This window comes from Numenius arquata, chromosome 8 (genome assembly GCF_964106895.1).
Source record: "Numenius arquata chromosome 8, bNumArq3.hap1.1, whole genome shotgun sequence".
NCBI classification, from domain to species: domain Eukaryota; kingdom Metazoa; phylum Chordata; class Aves; order Charadriiformes; family Scolopacidae; genus Numenius; species Numenius arquata.
Window position 1 is genome coordinate 12,467,732 of NC_133583.1, and position 21,869 is coordinate 12,489,600.

A 21,869-nucleotide genomic window follows, 5' to 3' on the forward strand; every position below is an offset into this window, starting at 1 on the left:
TTTTTTTTTCTTTTTTTTTTTTTTTTTTTTTTTTGCACTAAACAACATTCAAATAAAACATGGCACAGGACGTATTTTAGAAATATCAAAGCTCAGGAATTTCTCCCTTTCCTGCCCACCCCTACTGCCCCCACCCTCAAATCTCCCCAGCATCAGTCCTTTAGCTTATTTTTTAAAACCATTTTTGTTAGTTTGTTGCAAAAATTTAGAACCTTTTTTTTTTTCCCCTCCCATTTTCTGTTATAATTTTTTTTCTTTAAATTAAAAATTTTGTCTGTCTCATGTAAATTGTGCAAATATAGCAGATAACACTAGTGGCAGAAGGCCAGAGAGAGAGAGAAGGGGGAAGAGTCAGAAAAAAGAGAGAAGAAGAGGAGGAGAGGGGGCAGACAGCTGGGGGGAAAGAGGGGAGAGCAAGTCAAGTACAGTAAAAACAGGAGCCCACCCACCCTCCCTCCACCAAAGTAACAACAACATCCAAACGCCATCCTAGAAAGCCCCACGGTCCCGACCCTCCTTCCTTGGGGGCTCAGGGGCTCTGCCCGGGCGAGGGATGCCCAGCGGGTCCATGGGGCAGGCGACCCCCTTCTCCTCTGCCTGGCATCGCCTCTCTGTAAGGTCCCTGCTGCATCCCGCTTGGATCAGGGGGTTTGTGTGTGTCAGAGGGTTTTATAGACGTTGCTGCTGTCGTCGGGATTTGTTGTTTTGTTGGGTTTTATTTCCGCTAAAGCGCGAGGTTTCCTTGTTCGTTCGTGGGAAGCGTGCGGAGGTGTGGTGGCTCCTGCAGGTCCATCCGGCCCCAGCCCCAAAGTCTGCTTCTGCCCACGGCTGCCACTGGCCGGCCCTCCCTCCTGCCACCTCCGCTGCCCGGGATGCTGGCACTGCACCGCCGCCTTCTCAGCTGCTTAAGGCCATTGTGTCGATCGCCTGCTCCAGCTTACTCCTCAGCCGCTGCCGCCGGGCCTGCTCATCCTTCTCCAACGCAGCCAAAATCTGGGGGAGAGAAGGGAGAAGAGGAGGTGAGGAGATGCCCTCCTACCCAATGTGGCTCCTCGTTGCCCATGGCCACGCTGGCTCATTGACGGCATGGAAAGCGGTGCATGTTCATCCCCATCCATAACAGGGCCAGTAAAGGGCCAAAGGAAGCATGAGGACACCACTCTGAGTGCTGCCACCCCACAGATTCTTCTGGGGCACCCAAGGGGCTACAGGAACACCAGGGACCTGCCTGACACTAACAAGAAGCCAACGTGCACGTAGGGAAATGAAGAAAACGAACATCCATCAAAGGGAAGGTGAACCCAAAACCCAAGACAACACCACCTTCCCATCACATCCATGACCCCAACAAACCTATAACGTCCTAGGGAAGCGGGGGCTGCATTTCAGGGACCACGATCAAGCCATGTTCCATGAGCAAAAAGAGACTAAGTCCACAAGGCTTCAGTTGCTGCCAGTGGTCGTCTCTCCCCAAGATGGACAACTGGGGAGCACTGGGTGATGGGGGGGAAGACCAGACGGATGCACCAGCAAAACCTACCTCGCGGGGAGCCCTCAGTCCTGTGCAAGGGGTGCACCCACAGGCATCTGAGGGTGACTTTCCTGCCTTGAAATCCCCTTTCTCTAAACAAGCTCCTGGCCGTGATGACAGATCACAGGGTGGAGGGATGGTCCCCTGCCCTGGGATGGATGCAGCCATGCCCCAGCGCCGGGAAGTACTGGTGGCAGTGGGAGGGTAGAGGACGAGAACTCCCTACTCAGAGTAGGGAGAAGGGAGTAATGAAATGTGAAAGGAAGGGGCAGTTGCCCTCCCAGCAGCCAGGAGTCTCGTCTCACTAACATCATGCCAGCAGAGCAGAAAAGCTGATTTAAAAAAAACAAACCTGACAGAAATCTCATCTCCTCGGGTGAGCTAGTTGAGAGAGCAAATTTTTTGCAATTAAATATCAAGGCATCCGTCAAAGGGGACTTGATTAACCATTTCATTGGCCGCATAATTGGAAACAAACTGTTGTATAATTAATAGACTTACTAGGAGGTAGGCAAAGTCCATCAGGAGCCCTACAGGTAACTTCTTAATGGGGAATCAGCTCCCTTTGATTAAGAGCTGCTGCAGCGCCAGCGGGTTGTGGAGTGGCGTGTGGGGCGTGCTGTGCAGCATCCACCACGCTGCTGTGCAGCAGCCTCCGGCCACCGCCAGGCTCTGGCTCTCTGCCAGGCTTTTTGGGACAGGACCAGGCTGGTCCCTGCCTGCTGGGGCAGTAAGAGATGCCCCATGGGGAACTATTCCCAAAGGAAGGAGGAACGCTGCATCTTGGCACTAGCATCAGCTCCTGAGTAGGGGAAAATTCACCAGCAAGAGCCAGGCACATCTGATTTACCTCCCCTGGCAGCAACGACCCCGGGCTACAGCTGGACCCACAAGAGCTCATAGATTCTGCCACAAAACCTGCCACCAGGGACACCACCCCACCCATCCATCTCTGCAGCCACTGTTGGCCATCACACTACACGTGGAATAAAATAACTATAACAACACTCATGCAGAAATCAATACCTCACGTGCCTGAAAGGTGGCTGAGCTGGAACCAAACGAGATTGGTCCGAGAAGTGGAAGAGGAGCCTACTCCCCCTACCCTCCTCCTCTCCCGATGAGACAGCTGTGTAGCCGGGGATGCTGAGGTGTCGAAAGATTCACAACCTGCCCCTGCATTCATTTGCTCCTCTTTTATCTCAGCCTTATGGAAACAATGCAGTCAAAGGAAACCTGTGCTAAGCATAGAGAGACACCCAGGTTTGTCACCTGCTGTAAGGAGCCAGGACCACTGATTACCAAGATGCAAGTACCCAAATGAAAATTAATTATGATTTTCATTCACAGCCAATGACAGCATATTATTGCACTGAACAACAGGAAAAATTATTCTCTCCCATTTTGCATCAAAGAGGGTGCAATCGGGCTGCATATAATTGTACTTAATGAATGAAAACAAACAAAGGGAACAGCTGCGATTTATTAATCCCATTACAAATAATAAAAGAAGTTCCTGAGAGCTGTGAACACACTTGTGATGCTCGGAGAGCAGGCGACAGCAAGACACTCAACAGATGTCAGGCTGCCGTTAGTGGGCAAGAAGAGGACCTATGCCCCCACAGAGCAGCTCATTAATGCCACACAGTCCCCTCCCTACTCTTGCCCAGGGCTCGGAGGATTTATTTACGGCTTGGAGGACTTCTAGCCTGGAGGAAGCAAGCACTTGATGATGGCTGAGGGATGATGGCTGCCCTGCAGTAGATCTAGATCCTCCACACTGGTCCTCTTCCACTCTCTTGGTAGCCACAGAGCTGTTGTACAAACTGTAAAATCCCAGAAACCCTTCACGGCCAACTCACCACACAGAGCTATGGGGGCCTACCAGATGTGCCATCTGGGGAAAGGCACAGAGGACCCACCAGCATGGTCATCAGTACATGGCCACCAGCTACACAGTGACCACCACATGGCTCCTTCCCAGGCACTGGGGTTTCCTCCCATCCCTGTAGGCAAGCCAGACCCTCCTCCTCCTCACTCCTGCAAAGCACCCAGATCCACAAGGATTTTGGCCACCACAGTGGTCCCACTGCTGTCCATAGATCCAGTGGCCAGGTCTGCTACAACCTGCCCATGGACTCCCTCAATTCACATCTCAAAGAGGTACTGGGAGATGTCTCTCAGGTTTGCTGCAGGGTACGACAGGGACTCCGTTCCCTCTCCCTGTGGGCGAGAGGCCGGCTCTCCTGGCTCTCTCCAAGTGAGGAGATGTTCTGGCACTCCGTCATCTAAATAAGCCACCTTTCAAACAGTCGTCAGTCCGCTTTATTGGGACAATAAAACCTATACTATCATGTTATATGTATAGTTCCATATTTTACTGTAGTTACGTATTTTATTGCTTTAATAAAAAGATGCGGGGTGTGGATTTGAGCGGTGCTTTACAAAGTTAATTTGTATAAATTACAACAGAGGGGTTTTTAACCACTCTTACTGATGTTCACAAAGCAAGCATTGAAGAGGCCACCGCATCCTCTAGCATCCCTGGGGAGCGGAGCCAGGCGCTGCCTGTATAATCACATGGTGTTGGTACCGCCACGGCGCCGGCGGATAGGAGAGGCGAGGAGGGGAGGCACACTGAGATAACACTGCAAACTCTGCAGCCCCACAGAGCTCACGTGCCAAATGTGTAGAAAAACAGGTGTTTCCCACATTACTTGCTGCAGGAAATATGGGGAATGAAGCGCTGCCTACACCAGCACCCAGCTCCACGCCTCCCAAGCCTTTCCTTCCCCACCAGCTCGAGCACAGACACGGACTACGTGACTTTCCCACATTTCACAGGGTCTTTTTTTATACAAAAAAGCAGGGGACTGCAAAAACAAGGCCAAAGGGACATGGCTCGCAGCCCAGGCTTAACTCCTCATCGCCACCTCTTACCTCATCCTTGTACTTGGTGATGTAGGAGTAGATCTCGTGCAGCGCACTCATACTGTTGAACTGGCTGAGGTGTAACCGCGACTGCTCGGCCAGGTACGCGCTCATGTCCTGGTCACTGATCGCTGGCATTTTAGCTATATCTGCATAATATCTGCAAGGGAGAAACAGAAAAGTGGATCAGAAATAGGGACAGACAGAAGGGGATGGGTGCCCACCATGATGCTCCCTGAGAACAGCCACTGGAGAGGCAAGGTGGAGAGTATCTTGCTTCCAAGGGGTGACTTAACTGTGATCACCCATTATAACACCAGTGCTCATCAAGGTCTCCGAGCACTCTGTGGAGCAGCCAGCATCATTAGGAACATGCTCATGATGGAAAAGTGCTGAGCCCAGCCCAGCTCACCGTGCTGGAAAGCCAGGAGCCACTGCTCTGACGGATTTCCCGCCTTCTCCTAAACCACACATTTTTCCTCCTTCCCAACTCATTGCCATGCTTTGGCAAGAAACTGCATCCGCCAGAATCCTCCATGCCTGCAGCGATCCATAAGGCTTTGCTACCGTTCTCCTAAGGTTGCTGCATCGCTAAAGCCAGCAATGCCCCTTTGCATTCACTCAAATACTTGGTGTGTGAACACAAGACAAGTTCACATCCAGCCCTAGCAGCGACACACGCCTGTGTGGTTATATTCTACTCGGCAACAGGCATTCAACAGAGCCTACCACTGCCACTGGCCATGCTCAGAAGCTACTGCTCACCAAGAAGCTACAAGGACCTTTCATTTTCAGCAAAAACAAAGGTTCTGCAGACATGTCTGTGAAATCAAAGGATCCCGGGCAGCAGAGGAGGCAGCTGATGTCTTAGGGCATGCCCGGACCAAATGACTTGTGCTTTCCTGCCTTCTTATCCTTCTCTGATGGTTGCTACCAGCAAGATACTACCTTACATTTGCTAGGACACCTTAAGGTTTGCAGCTCCATCCCATAGCTGCCTCACTGATATGCTCAGCAAATACAGGGAAACACAGACATGGCTTATATGGTCCAGAATCATAGTGGGAAAACAGCACACCTAATGGGATATTCATCAAAACCCAGGGAGATCAAAGCCACAGCATCCCATTGCAGCAGGAGGGTTACACCAAGCAGATGCACCAGTGGACTGGGTGCTGAGGTCCTCTTGGAAAGCAGGGTCGTGTCCACAGGCCTCTATTAAAAAAGAAGTCCTACCCACAGCAAACGAGCCCTGGCTGCTCCCACCACCTGGAAATACAGAGTGCCAGACTCTCCCAGGTTTGCTTTACTCCTCATGATTCCTCAAACTACTCAGTGAAGTTTCTGGTACAGTGATTAGCATCATTAGCATCATCAGCTGAATGCTGAGGTGGAACACGGCTGAAGCACTTGAATAGGAGCAGATGGCAGCAAGACCACTTGAGGAGATAAATATGAGGATCCACTCCATCCCACAGCGCTGAACTCAGCTAGTGATAAAATACTTGGGCAGTTTTAACAAGGAGGCTCGTTCACACGCAGAAAGTGATGTGAGAGATTTCCTGGATGCTACCAAGAGAGCAGTGGTCTGGGGTGAGGCATCAAGAGATCTGCTATGCCACTAGAGAGATCACCCCCAGAATGATGTCTCCTAAAGCTGACATTACTTCTACCTGTGCTGAGGAATATTAGGGACAATACACCCAACCTTCTCAGCTCCAGCCAGCTTTGATTAGCAAAGAAAACTCATAGAGATCCTCCTGGACACCCTTTAATGCCATAGGTGAAAGCTCCTGTGGGGCGGGACTCATGGGAGATGAACGTACAAGGGAACTGTGCTGAAGAAGAAAGCTTTGTGGCTGCCACAAGACGTCCAGGTAACATGCAGCAGTTTTATGTTCCCAGTTTTATCATGACACAGAGGATGGCAGGAAACCATCATTTTTCAATACAAGTGTGCACAACTCCTGTGGACCAAGATCCCAGTCACACCTACCATTTCCAGACGACACCTACCACAGCCATGATCCCAGCGGCACTCCCCTTGGGTTTCCCCAGGCTCCCCACCTCCCAAGCCCTTTATCGTTGCTATTCCTGCCTCAGACTGGCAGGATGCCCTTTTTTCAGCTGGTGCCTGAAACACAGCGACAGGCAGACCTGCTGTTGGGACTAGCAGTCCCACTCAGCCGCCCACGCATCGCTCTCATTCTGCCTCTGCAAAGCTTTGTGACAATAACTGTGCCAAAAGCCAGAAATGCCGATTATGTCATAAATCCCTGCAGCAGAGGAATGGTGGGAGACGCAGTCGCACCCTTCACGGGGCAGCTCTGCCCCCTGCTCGGCTGCCTCTGGGACCATACCAGCAGTAAGAGATGGCAGGAACATCTGTCACCAGTGAGATCTCTTGTCTCCTCCCCCAGGACACAGCATGTCTAGACCAATGTTTCACTCTGGAATGGTTTTATACCTTTTTTTCCTCCGGGCACACACAGAGCTGAATATTTTTGTCACAGAGATGGCAAGGTCAGAGAAATTCACCTTATGAAGTTTGTGATGTTCCTACAAGACCCCACTCCAAAGCCCCCTCTAGCCCCCCGCAAAGAAATTTCTCTTGTTCCCAAGCAGCTCATCTCTCATCTCAGCCATCACATTTCAGGGGCATCTTTTCTTCTGATCCAAGCCCTGTCTTCCTCAAGGGAAGAAGCTTGTCTTTGTACCTGCCTGCAAAACACCGGGCATGCCAATGTGCAACAAAAATAACCGTGTACAAGCGAGTATCCAAAGGATGATTTAGGCTACAAAGTCCCACACTTGCAAACTAGAGAATATGATGCTTATTGTTGCCTGGACATCTTTCATTTGGTTCATTCCGTATCTGGTCTAGATGCTGAGAAGAGGGAAGGGCCTTCAGTTTTTTTTTTTTTAAAAAAGGAGCATAATCTATAGCACAGCATATCAGCACAAGGGGAAAGTTGCATGAGCAACCTGCAATCTGCCATTTTTTAAGCTTGATGAAGGCCCACTTTGCCACACAGCAACATTTTAACAGTAGCTCTATTTGGAGGGCTTTGGAGGACATCTCCTAGGTTTTTCTCCCGAAAGGATAAAGCTAAACACAGCATTATGCCTGAGCGCATCAATTTGCAATCAGTAGCATTCAAACCCTGAACCTTTAACACTGCATTAATTCAGCGGGACAGAAGGATGTCTCTCATCAGCTAACAGTGAACGTGGAGGGTGTCGGAAGGAGTCAGGGGACCTGCTCCCCTCCCTGCTCCTCGGCACAGTGACAGCACTGCCTCAGAGCATGTGCTCTCATCAGGATCCCAGGTGAGATGTACAGATGGATGAGAGATGAGAAATGGTAATTTTCAACCATTTCAGCAAAACCTGCGTGTATTGTCATGGTACAAAAAAGGCACTTCTCAAGTCCAGGGCTGAGTTCTCATTGCTCTTCGAAAGCAATCAAGGGAGATGTTAGCAATTCCCTAGCACAGACCAAGTTTTTACAACAGAAAACATCAGACAACCTAAAAGTGGAGGTTGCTTTTAGTACCCCTTCAGTCATAAACAGCTCTGTCAAACAGTTATTGCAAACTAATTCCAGGACACAATCACAAGAAAGCATCATCTCTCAAATGAGAGGGATCACCTTCCACAAGCATTAATATGATCCCTCTTCAGACAGCTGCCAAGAGGAGTCCTCCCAATGACCCAAGTCCCCACACCCACGTACATCCACTCTAAGTCATCGGTGACACAAGAAGCTATTGCCAAGTCTACTCACCTTTCTACCCAGCTCTTGTAGTTGGGGATGTCCTTGGCATACAGTAGTTTGTTCGAGGGAGAGTCTTTTCCTAGCTTGTGCTCAGAAGTTGAGCAGGAGTCCATGAATGTCTGAGCCACCACGGATAGGCAGGCATCAGTAATACTGTTCTTGTGAATGTCGAACACAAACTGGGGGTTCTTAATCACATTCACCCAAAAACGTAGAGGTAGACTGAGGGAAGAAAGAAACAGAAATCAGCACCTGATCCGAGCCCCACATGGCAGCCAGCGCATACACATCTCCAGAGGAGGAGCTCCCCATGACCCAGAATTGGACAGAATGCTTTTCCCAGCGCCCCAGGAATGCAAAAAACCTGGGGTAAATGGCCGTTCCCCTCTGCTCCATTCCAATACCACCTCCTCTGCTCACCCCAATAGCGCCACAGCTCTCTGTGGAGAAATTCCTCAGCGCTGCCAATATCTCTAAAGGGAAGCACAGATCTGCAGTTTCTCCAAGGATCCACTCATACTGAAGAGCCGTTGCTAAGCCCACGGGTCAAAGCTGGCACAGTCCCCTTCTCTCGCATCAATAAGTCCGCCTATGGTGCTGTGTGGCATTTCACACATCTACCATGGAGGAGGAGGGGGTTAACTGGACTCCTCAAGGGACTCATTAGCACATTTAACACCAGAGAAGAATTTAGGCAGCCTCAGATGCTGGAAATGAAGCTCTCAGCTGTGGAGACAGTGGGTCTCCTGGCCAGCCACTGACGGGATGTTTATTGCATACTGACACACGTGCTACTCTCCATGGCTCCATTTCCCAATCCTGCCACCCCTCTCCTCTCCCAGGAGTATCTCAAGGTCTCCCCCCATCAGAAAGCCACTCCGCTCTGTCATCCCTCAGCACCAACACCCGGCGAATTCTTTTATCTTAGACAAAACACACTTCATTCCCCAGGACTTTCCTAATGAGGGTACCGGGTGCATGTACATATTTCATTTGTGAAGGGAATAGCCTCAAGAAATTAGCTCCACACATCGAATTAGCGCCCAGAGATAAGCACAAGCATTAGTATGCAGGAGCCTGCATGCCCAGCCCCTGCGGAGCGGGGCTTTTTTTTCCTTCCTTGCCTTTCGCTCCTTCTTTTAATATAGAAAGCCAAGTTATAAATCAGTTCCAAGCACTTCCGCGCTCTCACATCTCCATTTAAAAATGTTTCTTTTCCTGCCCTGCTAATTGCCAACAGTTACTGAACTATACAAAAGCAATTTGGCTGCCATTTAACAAATGCCAGACACGGGAATGTACGTACCCGTCTCCAGTAACAGCAAGATCAGAGAGATGAAATCAGTGAGGCAGCAGAAAAGAGAAATGCCGAGGGGGGGGCTGGGGAGCAGGAGCCAACGCCTGCTCGAGCCCTGGCCCAAGCAAGGCACTGACGGAGGTCTCATCAGCTGCTCCACCCCGCTTTTCAGGGAGCAATTAGCAGAGCCAATGGGCTGGCTCTGCGGGCAAGCTTATGGGGGATGCATACGCGGCTTTACGCTGACTTTGTTAGGGCACGCTTGGCTGAGCGATAGCTGGGAGCATTGAAACACCTTTAGGACAGGTGAGACAAGAATTGGGGCTGGCATCTCCGAAGGAGCCCGGAGGATGGAGAAGCCCGAGCAGTGTTTGCTCAAGGTGAGATGGGAACAGAACCGCTGAAGTCCTCGGCTGACTCCAGCCGTCCGACGAAGCATGGTGCCCGGCATTTGGGGATGGAAGCACTGAAGGAACCCTGCATTCCTGGGATTTTTTCTGCTGCAGGAAGGCATGCAAGGGATTTACCCACCCCCAAAACACAGAGATATGGGCCTCTCTTGTCCTGGATCATTTCCAGGGACATACTTCTGCTCTCTGTGGGAGGGGTAGGAAGTATCGCTAGCTGTGATAGCGATATCAACCCCTCCTCCATCCCACTGGCCCTCTCCATTACCAGTTACTCTTCCAGGTGTGCCTGACATCGTAATCGTTGATCTGATGCTTATCAGCTTGTTCATCCAGGAAATCAAACATGTATTTGATGGCGAGGGGCAGCGCGCTCCCACGATGTGCTGTGCTGAAGATGGTCTCAAACAGGTCATCCACGAACTTCTGCAGGGTGCCCTGAGGAGGAGAAAGAGAGAAGAGTGGCTCAGCAACACCCAGTGCCAGCTGAGACGAGCCTTTAAGCAAAGGTTGGGCTTTAAACTGGTTTCACTTGTGTTCCTAGCACCTGGAAAAGCAGCACAGTACAGTCTGTGTAACTCTACTGGTTCTCAGTGGTTTATACTGGGAAACAGACACTGCAGTGATATCTCCTTCACTGCATGATCTGGCATGCTAAAAGCATACAAATAAAAACACCATACAAAGCAAAAACCAAGTAGATGTACATCATATCATGGTCTTTATTTGGGTCCCATTAGGGTACCCAAGACCTGAAGACAAACATCACTGAGCAAGCCCTTGTCCCATGAGGCAGGGAGCCAAGTCACAGGGGAGATGGCTGAGCCCAGACCCTGTAATCCTGAGCCAGTGCCCTCAGCACAGCCCTCCGCTCCTCTCTGGGGACATCTCAGACACACAGCACCCGGCTCAGCACTAAGAACGGTTTTGTATGTGCTGAGAGAATGGAAACCCACTGCAATGCCAAATGCCCTGGGTAATTACCCTTCCCACATCACTGATTTTGCAGCTTTATCCCAAACACCAAAGGGGATGAGGCGCCTGCCCCAGGGCATCTCTGCTTTGCAGTCCAGCAGCTGCTCAAGGACACAGGGAACAGCAAAAACAACAAAAGGTGCAAAAAGTAAATAGGAAAATCCACTCAAGGGATATTCACTGAGAGTTTTGACACACAAAAACATCACCTCCAGCTCAGGAAAGCCCAAAGACAAAGAGAGAGGGTAGCTCCTCCTGTGCTGAAGCAGAAGGCTACTGAAAAAGCAGTGTTTACCACTTTTGAACAACCCAAATCACTACTCCTCCCCATCCAGATCTGAAAAGCCAGGCGGCAGTTCTGTGTGTCCGTGCCATACCTTGGTGGCTAACAGGCGGGTCAGGTAGATTTCAGAGACCATCTTGCTGCCCCGGTCACCCTCCCGCTGGTCCATGTGGTCATGGTTTTTCACCAGGTGCCAGAGCTTGGTGCCGCTCTCCAGGTCAGGGGTGATCATGGGGGTCCGTGAGCGCAGGCTGTCGGGGCTGCTGGCTGTCCGCAGCATGCTCTCTGCAAGCACCAAGCACAAGGGGACACTCGGACCCTGCCCACTTCCACCTCACCGCCAGCCCCTCTGTCCCCCTTCCCTCCACTGTGACTTCAGGGTGCATCACAGCTATTGAACAGGAGCTTTGGGATCCAGCCTCTGCATTCACCATGGATTGGGAGCTCCGCCGGGACTGTCCTCACAGCCTGTCAGGCCACATAAAAGCCTGGCTGATGTACAGGGGCTGGGACCATCATGGAGGGTTTCTGCAAAAGCTTGTCCTATTCCCAGCACACAAGTGCCAGGATCACAGACACCTCCTGTGTCAGTCTGAGCTGACCATACTACTCCCTTCCAAACCAACGCTGAAGGACACTTGCCAGCACGTTTGCTGGAGTCCTCAACTCCGCTCATTTAAGTGCAAAGTGCCTCTCTGTCTATTTTAATTAGATTTCAGGGGAATAAAAGGGAGGGGGATCCCTTAGCAGCAGCCATCTGACACGTCTTTCTCCCCTGAGTCTGACATGTTGCAAAGAGAGATGGCTCTGAGGGCATCTGCTCCTGCTCTGACACCAGAACAAATAGCATGGTGCAGGAGACCCAGGGGTTTGGAGGACCTTGTTCACATGAGCCACAGTTACAATCACCTGCCCCGTGCCTTGGTCTGCAAGCCCAGCCCGGTGCTGCCTCCCCTGCCAGCACAGTGGAGGATGCCCCTGCGCGCTCACCATATCTGCTGAGGGACTTGGTGAAGGTGGAGGAGTTGGAGATGTTGTACGCTGAGTTCTGCTTGGGCACCAGGGCTACAGAGGAGCCATCCGTCACCTGGGGGCAGAGATGGCATAAGCAGGCTGTGAGAGGCACAGAAGGAACAGCCCCACAGCAGGGAGAAACCAGCCCAGGAGGGATGAAGCTACACTGCACCCCACCCCAGGGACATCCGTCTCCGGTAAAGGAGACCTACATATCCACCCCTGTGACAGACCAGGGGCAGGGGTCAGAACAGGAACACACCAGAAACCTTGGCATGAAAATTGCAAAGTAAAGTCAGAGCAGAAAACAGCCTCAATGAGTCCTGAAGATGGCCTGTTTAGTGCTTCCTTGAACGGAAGGACCATAAACATGGGGACCACACAGGAAAGTGACTGCAGACCTCCTGGCCATGCACCTGCACAAGCAGCCTGGTCTAGAGAGCCAAGCCCAGGCCCTGACCAGTATGAGCAGGGAGAAGAGATGCTCAAGCTCAAAGCAGCTGGTGACCGCTCAGTGCTCTGCACCACAGACATCCTTACCTGGTAGTGGGCCAGGGTGTTTAGCCTCTTCCAGTCATTGTCAATCTTTGTGGTGACATCTTCGTCCTGTAGTATGATCCGGGCCATCCTGCCCTGCCGCCACTCTGTCCCCATGAGGGAGAAGGGCCCGTGGTTAGTGGGGGTCTTGGAGCACAAAGCCAAGGTGAGGGTAGGAGCACAATCTGTGCATCAACAGAAGAACCCTCCCACCACTTTTTGAACCCCAGGACTAATGACTGTCAATATTGTTTTGGGCAAAAGCTGTTTCTAAGTACTTAAGGAAAGACAGCATCAATTTGACCCTGGTGACTGTTTCCTTTGCTCCCCTCTTCTTCATTCTCCTGCCCCTGCTTTAAGAACAGGACTATTAACATTGTTTTCAACTATTGCTGGCCGCCTCGGACCTCAGCCACCTCAGGACTGCAATCTAGACCACAGCCAGAGCCGAGGAGGATCCTCTCCCCATCCCTCTCTACTGGCAGGAGCCACACTCTCATGCCAGGGATCCTCATACACAGTCACTGCCACCAGCACAGCAAAAGTGCAAGCACAAATGCTCTGGTCCTGCCAGGACCCCTCTCCTGTAGGAGAGATGGATTTCCCTGCCTTGAACAGGTTTTTTGGCACTTCTGCTCTTGGTCACATCCCTGCTCCCCACAGGGAAGTGCTTCACCTCTCTCTTACCCAGGTCCATGTCTCCGGCTTTGGGTCGCTGGGAATAGGGCACCCCCTTGTAGACAGCATCCAGCAGCTTCTCCTTCACTTGCGTGATGGTGTCGCAGTTCAACACCTTGACGGGGATCTCCGGGGCATTCTCATTCTCAGGGTTCACGCAGTTGAGAGTCTGCACAGCACAGAAGGGCAGAAAGACTTGAGTGAGAGGATGTTACACACTGGCTGCAAAGGCAGGTCCAATGACACGGGGCTACAGCTGTCTACAGGCCATGTCTTCTCACCTCCTGGTCAGCTGCAGAGGTGCAGCCATGTGGCATATTCCTGCTCTCCTTTTCTGCCCACCTCTCTTCCCCAATACCCAAATCTCCAACTATTCGCAGAAAGGTAGCACAGTGTCAGTGGAGATGGAGGTGGTGAAGCACCAGCTGCAGGCTCAGTCAGGGGAAGAACATGGCTTATCATTCAGCTGGTCAGAGAAGATGGCTCACATGGAGGACACTTTATATATTCTCCTCATATATTCTCCAGATAGCACATACTCAACAGCATCTCTGTCCCTGCATTTGTCAGGGCCGTGGGGTTTGTCGGGACAGGCACAGAGGGGGATTCAGTTCATGCCTGGCTTTCTCAGCTCCATGGCAAGAGCACGCCTTGCCACGCAAAGGCCCCAAATCTGACCCTAGCTGAGACTGGTACCACACAGACAGGATAAGAGGCACCCCAGGGACACTGGAGAAGAAAGAAAAGAGACAAACCACTCCCTGCACAGTAATTTGGGTGCCTCCAAGATCTTGTTATATAGCTGGACCTAGCAGTTCCAGTTAAGCACCAGTACCAGTGAGGCTCCTGCTTGTACTGACCAGCATTTTGTAGTCAATCTGCTGCCGGATAAGCTTGTCTTCACTGAGGGAGTACCGAGCCTCTCCTGTGATGGCATCAATGGGTCCCTTCTCCATCTGCTGCTTGATGGCACAGTAGAGCATGAAGAGTGGTTCCCCGGCACACTCCTGCAGAACAGTGGATGGAGGAGAGGGAGAAGTAGGGGTGAGAAGGTGCTGGACACCACCTTTGCCTTTCAAGAACCGCCACCGTGTCAGAAGCCTGCTGTGTCCTTGCAGCATTGAGCCCCATATGTGGCTTTACAAAGAGTCTCCAGCCTTTGCTCAAGACAGCAAGGAAGGGGGGTCATGGTAAAACTCATCTCATGGAGGAACGCATTCTCTCCATTCAAGGCTGCTGGAGGTTGTCCCCTTGTTTATCAATCCCTAGGCTCAGCTTCCTGGAGTTTCCAGACACTCCCCAGTGAATTCTGCTCATTCTACAGGCCAAAAATGAGCTAAAAAGGTAAAATTCAGGGCTAGTGCAGAGTAGGTTGGGTGTGGGGACTTTGTGTATGGGATATGGCCTATCTTTTCAGCTGGCCCAGCCAAGAGAAGCACCTGAGGACTGGAAAGAGCATGCTGCAGTGGGATAGCCTGGTGGTTCTTGCCCAGGAATCACAAAGCAGTTCTGGCATCTGCCAGGAGCCCAGTCTCACATGAGAGAAGGTGACAGGAAGTTTCTCCATGTGACAGCTGGGCACAGCCAGCCAGGTCCACTGGGAAGGAAAAGCAACAGAGCAACTCACTGACAACCCTACTCTTGAGTCTCCAGCTGATGGAAGGGACCAGACAATAAGGTTACCTACAGTTAAACCATTTGCCACCTACATGTCCCCAGTGTCAAACCCCTATAGTCAGAGCTAGCTCTAGCCACCAGCCAGAGTCACATCAGCTTCTATCTCCAGGTGGGAGGAAGGGAGAGGGAAACTGGACCAGATACTTCCCCCAAAGACGCTAGAACTGCAATGACCCAGAAATAGCAAAGGACCCTTCAAGACTGGAGACACCAACCAGCCTGGAGCCATGAATTGGCATAGGAGGGCTGGAAACGAACACCCCGTTATCACTCAGGGCCCAAATCTCTCCCCTGAGCTGCATCCCAATGAGTCCTTCCAGATACAGACATTAGCCCTAAGGGGAAAAAGGGTATGATGGGAGCAGAGAGGACAGGAAGAAGTACCAGCAGATTTTACCCCACCGGTCCTCGCCCCTCCCTCCCTCCCACCTCACAAATAAATTGTACTTTGGTGCAAAGTGCGACTGCTCTCTCTGTCACCATATGCTGTTAGCATCTCGTTAGCATCTGCGGTAATTAAAGAGACAGCTGCTAACGAGCAGGAACAGGCATACATCATCCCCAGACCTTCCGACAACATGCCTGTCTTTGAAATTATGTTTCATTTGCAAACTTGGCTTCATTAAGTCAGCTTAGAAAAGTGAGAGCCCCAAGGTGGGTGCTACGCTGCGCATTACCGGCTGCCCGGCACAGCGGGAGCACCAGGCTGGCCACAGGGCAGTGAGTCCCCGGGGACTCCCACGGCACCCCAAACCCATCCCTCCAACTGCGGCAGAAAAACTGGGAGTTTCTTCTTTCAGTGGCTCGTAAAATCTCCTTGTAAAACTTCCGAGCCTGCGGAAGTGGTGTGGATGGAGGACAGCTCGGAGCAGGACTCCTGCTCACACCTGGCATGGCTGCTCCTGCCTCAGCCCACAGATTTCCCCTCTCCGCATAAGGCACAGTTGCTGCCCCGCTGTCTGCAGCTCTGCGCCCACCTCTGGGGATCTCCACCAAGAAAGGTGGTCTCCTGACCTGTTGGGCACCCTAATGTCAACCTAAACAGCTCCTCTGCCCTGTCCCCCTGAGTCTGCGCATCCTCCATGTTACAGCTCGGCTTCCCCACCTGTCCTAAATGTGAGTCCTACCCTTAAAATCCCAAACTGCACTCTCAACCTTACTGTCCCCACTGGCTCTCAAGGATCTGGGCCAAGATGTTGCCGTGGGTCACAGCCCACTGAGCCACTACAGATGAGGATGGTTTAATGCTCGTCCCTGACAGAGATCACCAAAATGAACAGGAATCACAGAAACCACTGCCAGGCAGCTCCCCCAGGATGATCTCGTGATCTCCATCAGGTGAGATACAGGCAGGGACCGCTGAGATGGGGACGGGCGGCTCCGCAGGTTGATGGAGGGCAACCTGCCCCCCAAACACAGCCATGACCACCGCTGCCAGCTCTGATGCAGTTTGCTCACTGCTGGGGGCCTGAGCAACGGGAGTTTTGGGGGGCTCTCCATGTGACCCAAGCTGGAGAAGGGTGACTGCAAACACCCCCACGCATGGCACATCCACGCCTGTGTCGGTGCATGGGGAGCAGACTGAGGCGAGCCAGCCAACGCTCAAACTGTCTTATTGACTAGATCTAGCTCATCAGGCACCTAATATCTTGCATTTTTCAGCGTTTGTCTTGATTTATCCCTCTCCCTTTCCCCAGGGTGTCTCATTAAGAGTCTGATAAATGCTATTACAGGGTCCCTGTGAAAGCGCCAGCCCGCGCTGGCTCCCCACGCTGCTGGCCTTGGGCAGGGGCTGCTGTCCTGTCCCATCCCTCACCCCCGCACATCACGGCCGCACGATGCCGAGCACCCAGCCCTGCTCCGGGCAGGTTCGCCGAGAGCTGATCTGGCAGCTGGGCACACGTCCGCCTGCCTCATTTACATGCACAATTACCGCAGCTTGGTGCAAGGCATATGTTTCCCTGCTGGCAAACTGTCTGCTGTGATACCTCTCCATCTACTCCATGGGTTTCTCCTGCTTTTGATGCCACCTGTGATCCTCACTGCCAGGAGACAAGACGGAAACAGCCCTGTGGGTCTCCTCTGGTGGGGCTGACCCAGGAGAGGCTATGAGCGCATCCTCAAGCCTTCTTCTAACTCAAGCGACTCAAGTGATGGAGTTTCAACCACTTCCCCAGGGAGATGATCCCCAGTGTAACAATCTCACAGCCAGCAGGTTTGTCCAAGCCTTCGACATACGTTCCTGCTGTAATGGTACATCTAGATCAGACTTCTCTCTCCTGCTGCTACCACCCAGAGACTGGAGGTGATTTCCATTGCCAAAGCCATGTCTTAGCCAAGGACTTTATAAATTGCCTCCATCCCAGGGCACATGAAATAGCCCAAAACAGCTTCTGAAGGAGGTGAAGGTGCCCTATGACCTGCCCACAGGAACAGGCCAAGGGCATCAGGTCCCGCACATGAATGCAATGTCCCCAAATGCCACCATGGGCATTTAAGGCTGTGTCCTGCGCTTTGCTCAGCCAATGCACAACCTTGTCCACTTCAAGGAGTGCTGAGGGAGTTTATCCACAGCAAGAGCTACACCTGCTTGTCCCATCAACCCTGCAGAGCCCAAAGAGCCATCTGCCAGCGTCCTATCTGATCCCACCGGGCACATTGTACCTGATCCCACCGGGCACTGCCACTGCAGGGGCAGAGGGTGGCCCCGCTGAGCAAAGCCCCAGCCCAAAGAGGTATCAGGAGGTTTGACATCTCTCCATGAACAGCACAGCTTTTCTCCTCTCCCACCCCTGGAAGGCAATCTCCACTGCACGCTACAGTTAGATTTTTATAGATACAGGCTATCCCTCGATGGAGGCAAAAAGCCAAGTGCGTGTAAGTGATATTATAAATCACCTCTCGTTGACGATCACTTGAGTTCTGCACAGACTCTTGCTTGCTCTCATCTCTTGGCTGGAAATGGTTCAAACTCTCTTTATCTTAATGAGGGATGAAATCCCACAAAAACGGCTGCGTGCCACCCAGCCTCGCTGTGCTGACGCCAGGAAGGATCCCAAGAAATGGCTCTGCTGACTGACAAACCAGCGGCAGGACCGCAGGCGCCATTCACCCCGCTGGTGTCATCCCGAAGCAGCAGCAGGACCGAGCCGGGGGTCCACAGGCTGGAGCTGGGGCTGTGTAACCCACACGGCCGCTGGTGCAGCTCTAGCAGGTGGAAGCATGGGTGCTGATGGAATAAATGTTCTTGATATGGGTTGGATGAACCAGTGGTAAAAACAGCCCCTTACACTTTGGCATCCTCTTCTGCTACCCTGATGAAATTGGGGAAAAAGGCAAATTCAAGCTAACAGGCTCTGCACCTTTGTGCGTGTGCGGTGGAGAGAGCTGTGTCCCTATCCCAACAGGCCCCACAGGGCATCCATCCCCTTGGAGGGTACCTTTTGGAGGAGAAGCAGCAGCAGAAGTGGAGATGCCTGGGGGAAACAATTCCCCTACCAGGGAGCATCAGTGTCAAAGAGATGAAGGAAAAGCAGCAGCGTTACATGAAGAGTGCAGCACATCAAACTACAGCTCAAACAGGCAGAAATATCTTCCGATCACAGTCATGTCTACAGAAAGACCAGCTCCCGAGGCTTTTTCCTCCCAGGTTACACAAGCAGAGGCAAGGAGGGAGAAATGGGTACCACTCCAAAGGGATTCAAAACTCGGCTGAGTTGCTTCAGATTTATCCTTTCTCCAGGCACTGTTTTTAAGAAGATCCCAAACCCACTACGCATTAAGCAATCCTGATCTGGATTTCATTTCTCAATCTCAGCTATTTCCCCAAAAGGAGGCCCAGAATCACTAATCACATCTCAGAAACACAGGATGGGAACAGAGGCCTGGGAAGCAATCTCTGCTCTGGGAGGGAGCAGCAGCACTCAGGAACACATCGGCCCAGGCTCTGGGTACCACGCTGCCCATCCCAGCAAGGCAGGAACCACCTCCCTGCCCACACGGGGTTGCCATCCCTTCCCAAACTCACCTTCAGAAACTTGTACAGCAGAAACGTGAACCAATTCGTCAGCATCTTCTCTGCCACTGACTCCGTTCTGTAAGAAAGTCAGAAAGCAAAGCTGTCAGCAGAGGATATTAAAGGTCTCTGATCTCACCCATTTCCCCCTCAGCCTTGGACCGTGGCTAAATCATTTTTGGCTTTAAAAGGTCACATCTGGAAAGACAGGAGCCTCAAAGCAAAGGGGCACAAGCAGGCAGCAAAAGCTCTAGTGGAAAGCCTGCCCATCCACAAGGCTGAGCCACAGCAGCCACCCAGGAGGGAGAAGCAAGTTGGTCTCCAGCATATTTGGAGAAACAGAGAGAGCCGAGCATGACCTTGTCCCATGGGGAGTCTCGCCCAGGGGATGACCAGCTTTCTGCATCTCCCTGGTACCTTCTACTTCAGCAAAGTTTGTTTCTTCCACTGTGTCCCATTGGAACCAGGCAGCTCCCTCCACAGGAGGGACTGTCAGAGACACCTAAGCCAAGGAAATGTCACCAAACCTACCTGAAGCTCCCCAGTTAAAGCACAACTTGAAGGGAAGAGTTGAGGCTGCAAGGCAAAGTCAGATTCTGACCCACATTCCCATGACAGGAGCACCTCCTCTCACATCATCAAGTGCCTGATCTAGCTGGAAGCCCATCTCCCCACCTGGGACTTGCTGCTGACTTCCCTGCAACCCCCAAAGTAGCCCTTAATCTCTACAGCCTCAAAGCCCAGTAGAACAAGAGGACAATCATCACCAGTACCAGAGGAATAACGAGTTTTCTCTGGCAGCCTGTGCAAGGTCTGCTCATAAGAACTGTTGAAGGAGAGAGAGGACACCTGGTTCTTGGCACTTAGTGGTGGTGATGGTGAAGCTTTAGGAGGCCACACTCTGCACCCTCGCTTCTCTATGTGCTCTTACCCTTGGGACTGGATCTGGGTGGCTCTCGGGCAGGGATGCAGAGCCCTGCAACACAGAGAGAGGGCACAGATCCACTGGCATGTGGCCTTGGTTAAAGCCACTGCTGGATTTAGGTCTGGAGACTTTGATCACAATACGTTTTTGGTGAAACATCCCCAGTACTAAGTCAGCCAAACCCAAGAGGATTAAAGGAGGAAGGAGTAAGAGCAGTGGCTGGAAGCTTAAGCTGTTTCCCATGTACCTTTGGAGCACTGTGCAAAGACACTGTGCCAGGCTTAGGATTTAAGCCTTCCCTGCCTGCATGGTGGAAATCCCAGGTCTCTGTGTGTCTCCTTGGAGTGGGGTGGTGATGTAGGAGTTTGCAGTGAATGATGCTGCAACCACCTGCTCCAAAAAGAATTTAAAAATGGAGCTGTGCCTCCCCAGCTTTTGGAGATGCAGTTGAAGGAAGTAGCCAAAACCACCTTGAGAAAGCCTATGTATTGCCCCTAGTTCCCTAGAGCATGGTTCAAATGCAGATGCCATCGTGCTCCAAAGCAACATGGCAGGAAAGGTCCAGGGGAGTCATCTGTGTCTGTTTGGGACCATCATTGTGCATCATGTGCACAAGCGGGAGAGCAGGATCCTGAAGGATGGGTATGAGACATGGTGGGTCTGAACAGGACATGGGGACCTCGGAGTGGTGGTACTGCAGCTAGGACATGCCACACCAGCAGAGGAGAGGGACAGCCTGGCATGGAGGGAGCTGAGGGTGACACAGGACCCAGGTGAACTGTGCAGCCCTACAAGGGCAGCTTAACTTGCCTGTCTCTGCACCACAGCCTGCTCTCGTTGCTGTAAGATTAAAATTCCTCTTAATACATCCGTTATTTTTAAAGTGGCTTTAACTCCCTTCAAAGTAAAAATGCCAGCCAGTCCCCCAGCCCTCTCTGGTTAGGCTTCTTCAGCTTATCCACCCATTAATCATCAGATCAGCCACCTGCAAACATAGGTGCTCCTGAAAGCACAAGCAATACTAATAACTCATGAACGTGGCTGCATTCCTGTTGCCCCAGGGGAATGGTCACAAACGGGTTGACTCAAGAGACAAAACCCAGAAGGAACCTGAACTCCAGAGCCACCAGGAGGAGTCCCATTGCCCAATGGCAACACCATGCCCAGCAGATGGGCCAGGAGCAGTTCCCGATAGCCAGATGGCTGGGGTAGGAAATCCACTTTCCCAGAGTTTATCCAAGCTGACTCAGGGTTGTATAGTGCCATCCCAGGCTTTCTCTTGTGCTAATGGGGCTTAGCCCTTTTTGTCCTCCCTGGGATAGCACAGGTCTCCTTACACCATTAGGGGATGGTAATACCTGAGCCTCCAGAGGAGAGAAGCCCTCCTGTGCCCTCCAGGGAAGATAAATCCATCAAGGGGAAGAAAAAAGGGAGAAGGGATGTGGGGAGAAAGCCAGGGAGGGGGGTGGACTGAAGCTACTCAGCAGCCATCCTCCCCAGCCCCAGACCAGGTCCTTCACAGACAAGCCTGTACCACTCATCTGAAGTGTCACCACCCAGGCTCCAGAGGATGCTTGTCTTTATCCGCGATAGAGCCAGATGCCACAGCACCAGGGGAATTATCCAATAACAAAATAAATAAATAACAGCTCTTCCCAGTTAGATCAATGTTAATCCAGTTGCCCTGGGGGTGGTAAGCACACTGTCACACCCAACAGCAGGGCTAATCAGAAGGATGGAGAAGCACAGCCCTCAGCACTGCTCGCTCCGTACCGTGACTACAGAAAGAACAAAGTCTCCTTGTTAAATATCAATTGGGGA

General features: G+C 51.8%; 1 protein-coding gene across 3 annotated transcripts in view; it reads right to left on the minus strand.

Moving 5' to 3' along the window:
* Positions 1-897: 897 nt before the first annotated feature.
* The window catches only part of PLXNA1 (plexin A1), a 102,780-nt gene continuing 81,808 nt past the window's right edge, over positions 898-21,869 (minus strand). Inside the window, exons 22-31 of one of the 3 annotated variants that reach the window (XM_074152553.1) lie at positions 19,136-19,202; positions 14,292-14,438; positions 13,441-13,600; positions 12,757-12,860; positions 12,193-12,289; positions 11,297-11,487; positions 10,213-10,382; positions 8,250-8,462; positions 4,472-4,622; positions 898-993 (exon numbers count right to left, since the gene is read on the minus strand). In XM_074152553.1, the coding sequence (XP_074008654.1) occupies positions 898-993; positions 4,472-4,622; positions 8,250-8,462; positions 10,213-10,382; positions 11,297-11,487; positions 12,193-12,289; positions 12,757-12,860; positions 13,441-13,600; positions 14,292-14,438; positions 19,136-19,202 (1,396 nt within the window). Of the gene's footprint in view, positions 994-4,471; positions 4,623-8,249; positions 8,463-10,212; positions 10,383-11,296; positions 11,488-12,111; positions 12,290-12,756; positions 12,939-13,440; positions 13,601-14,291; positions 14,439-19,135; positions 19,203-21,869 lie in introns of all 3 variants that reach the window. The other 2 variants (XM_074152551.1, XM_074152552.1) reach the window with 2 other exon arrangements.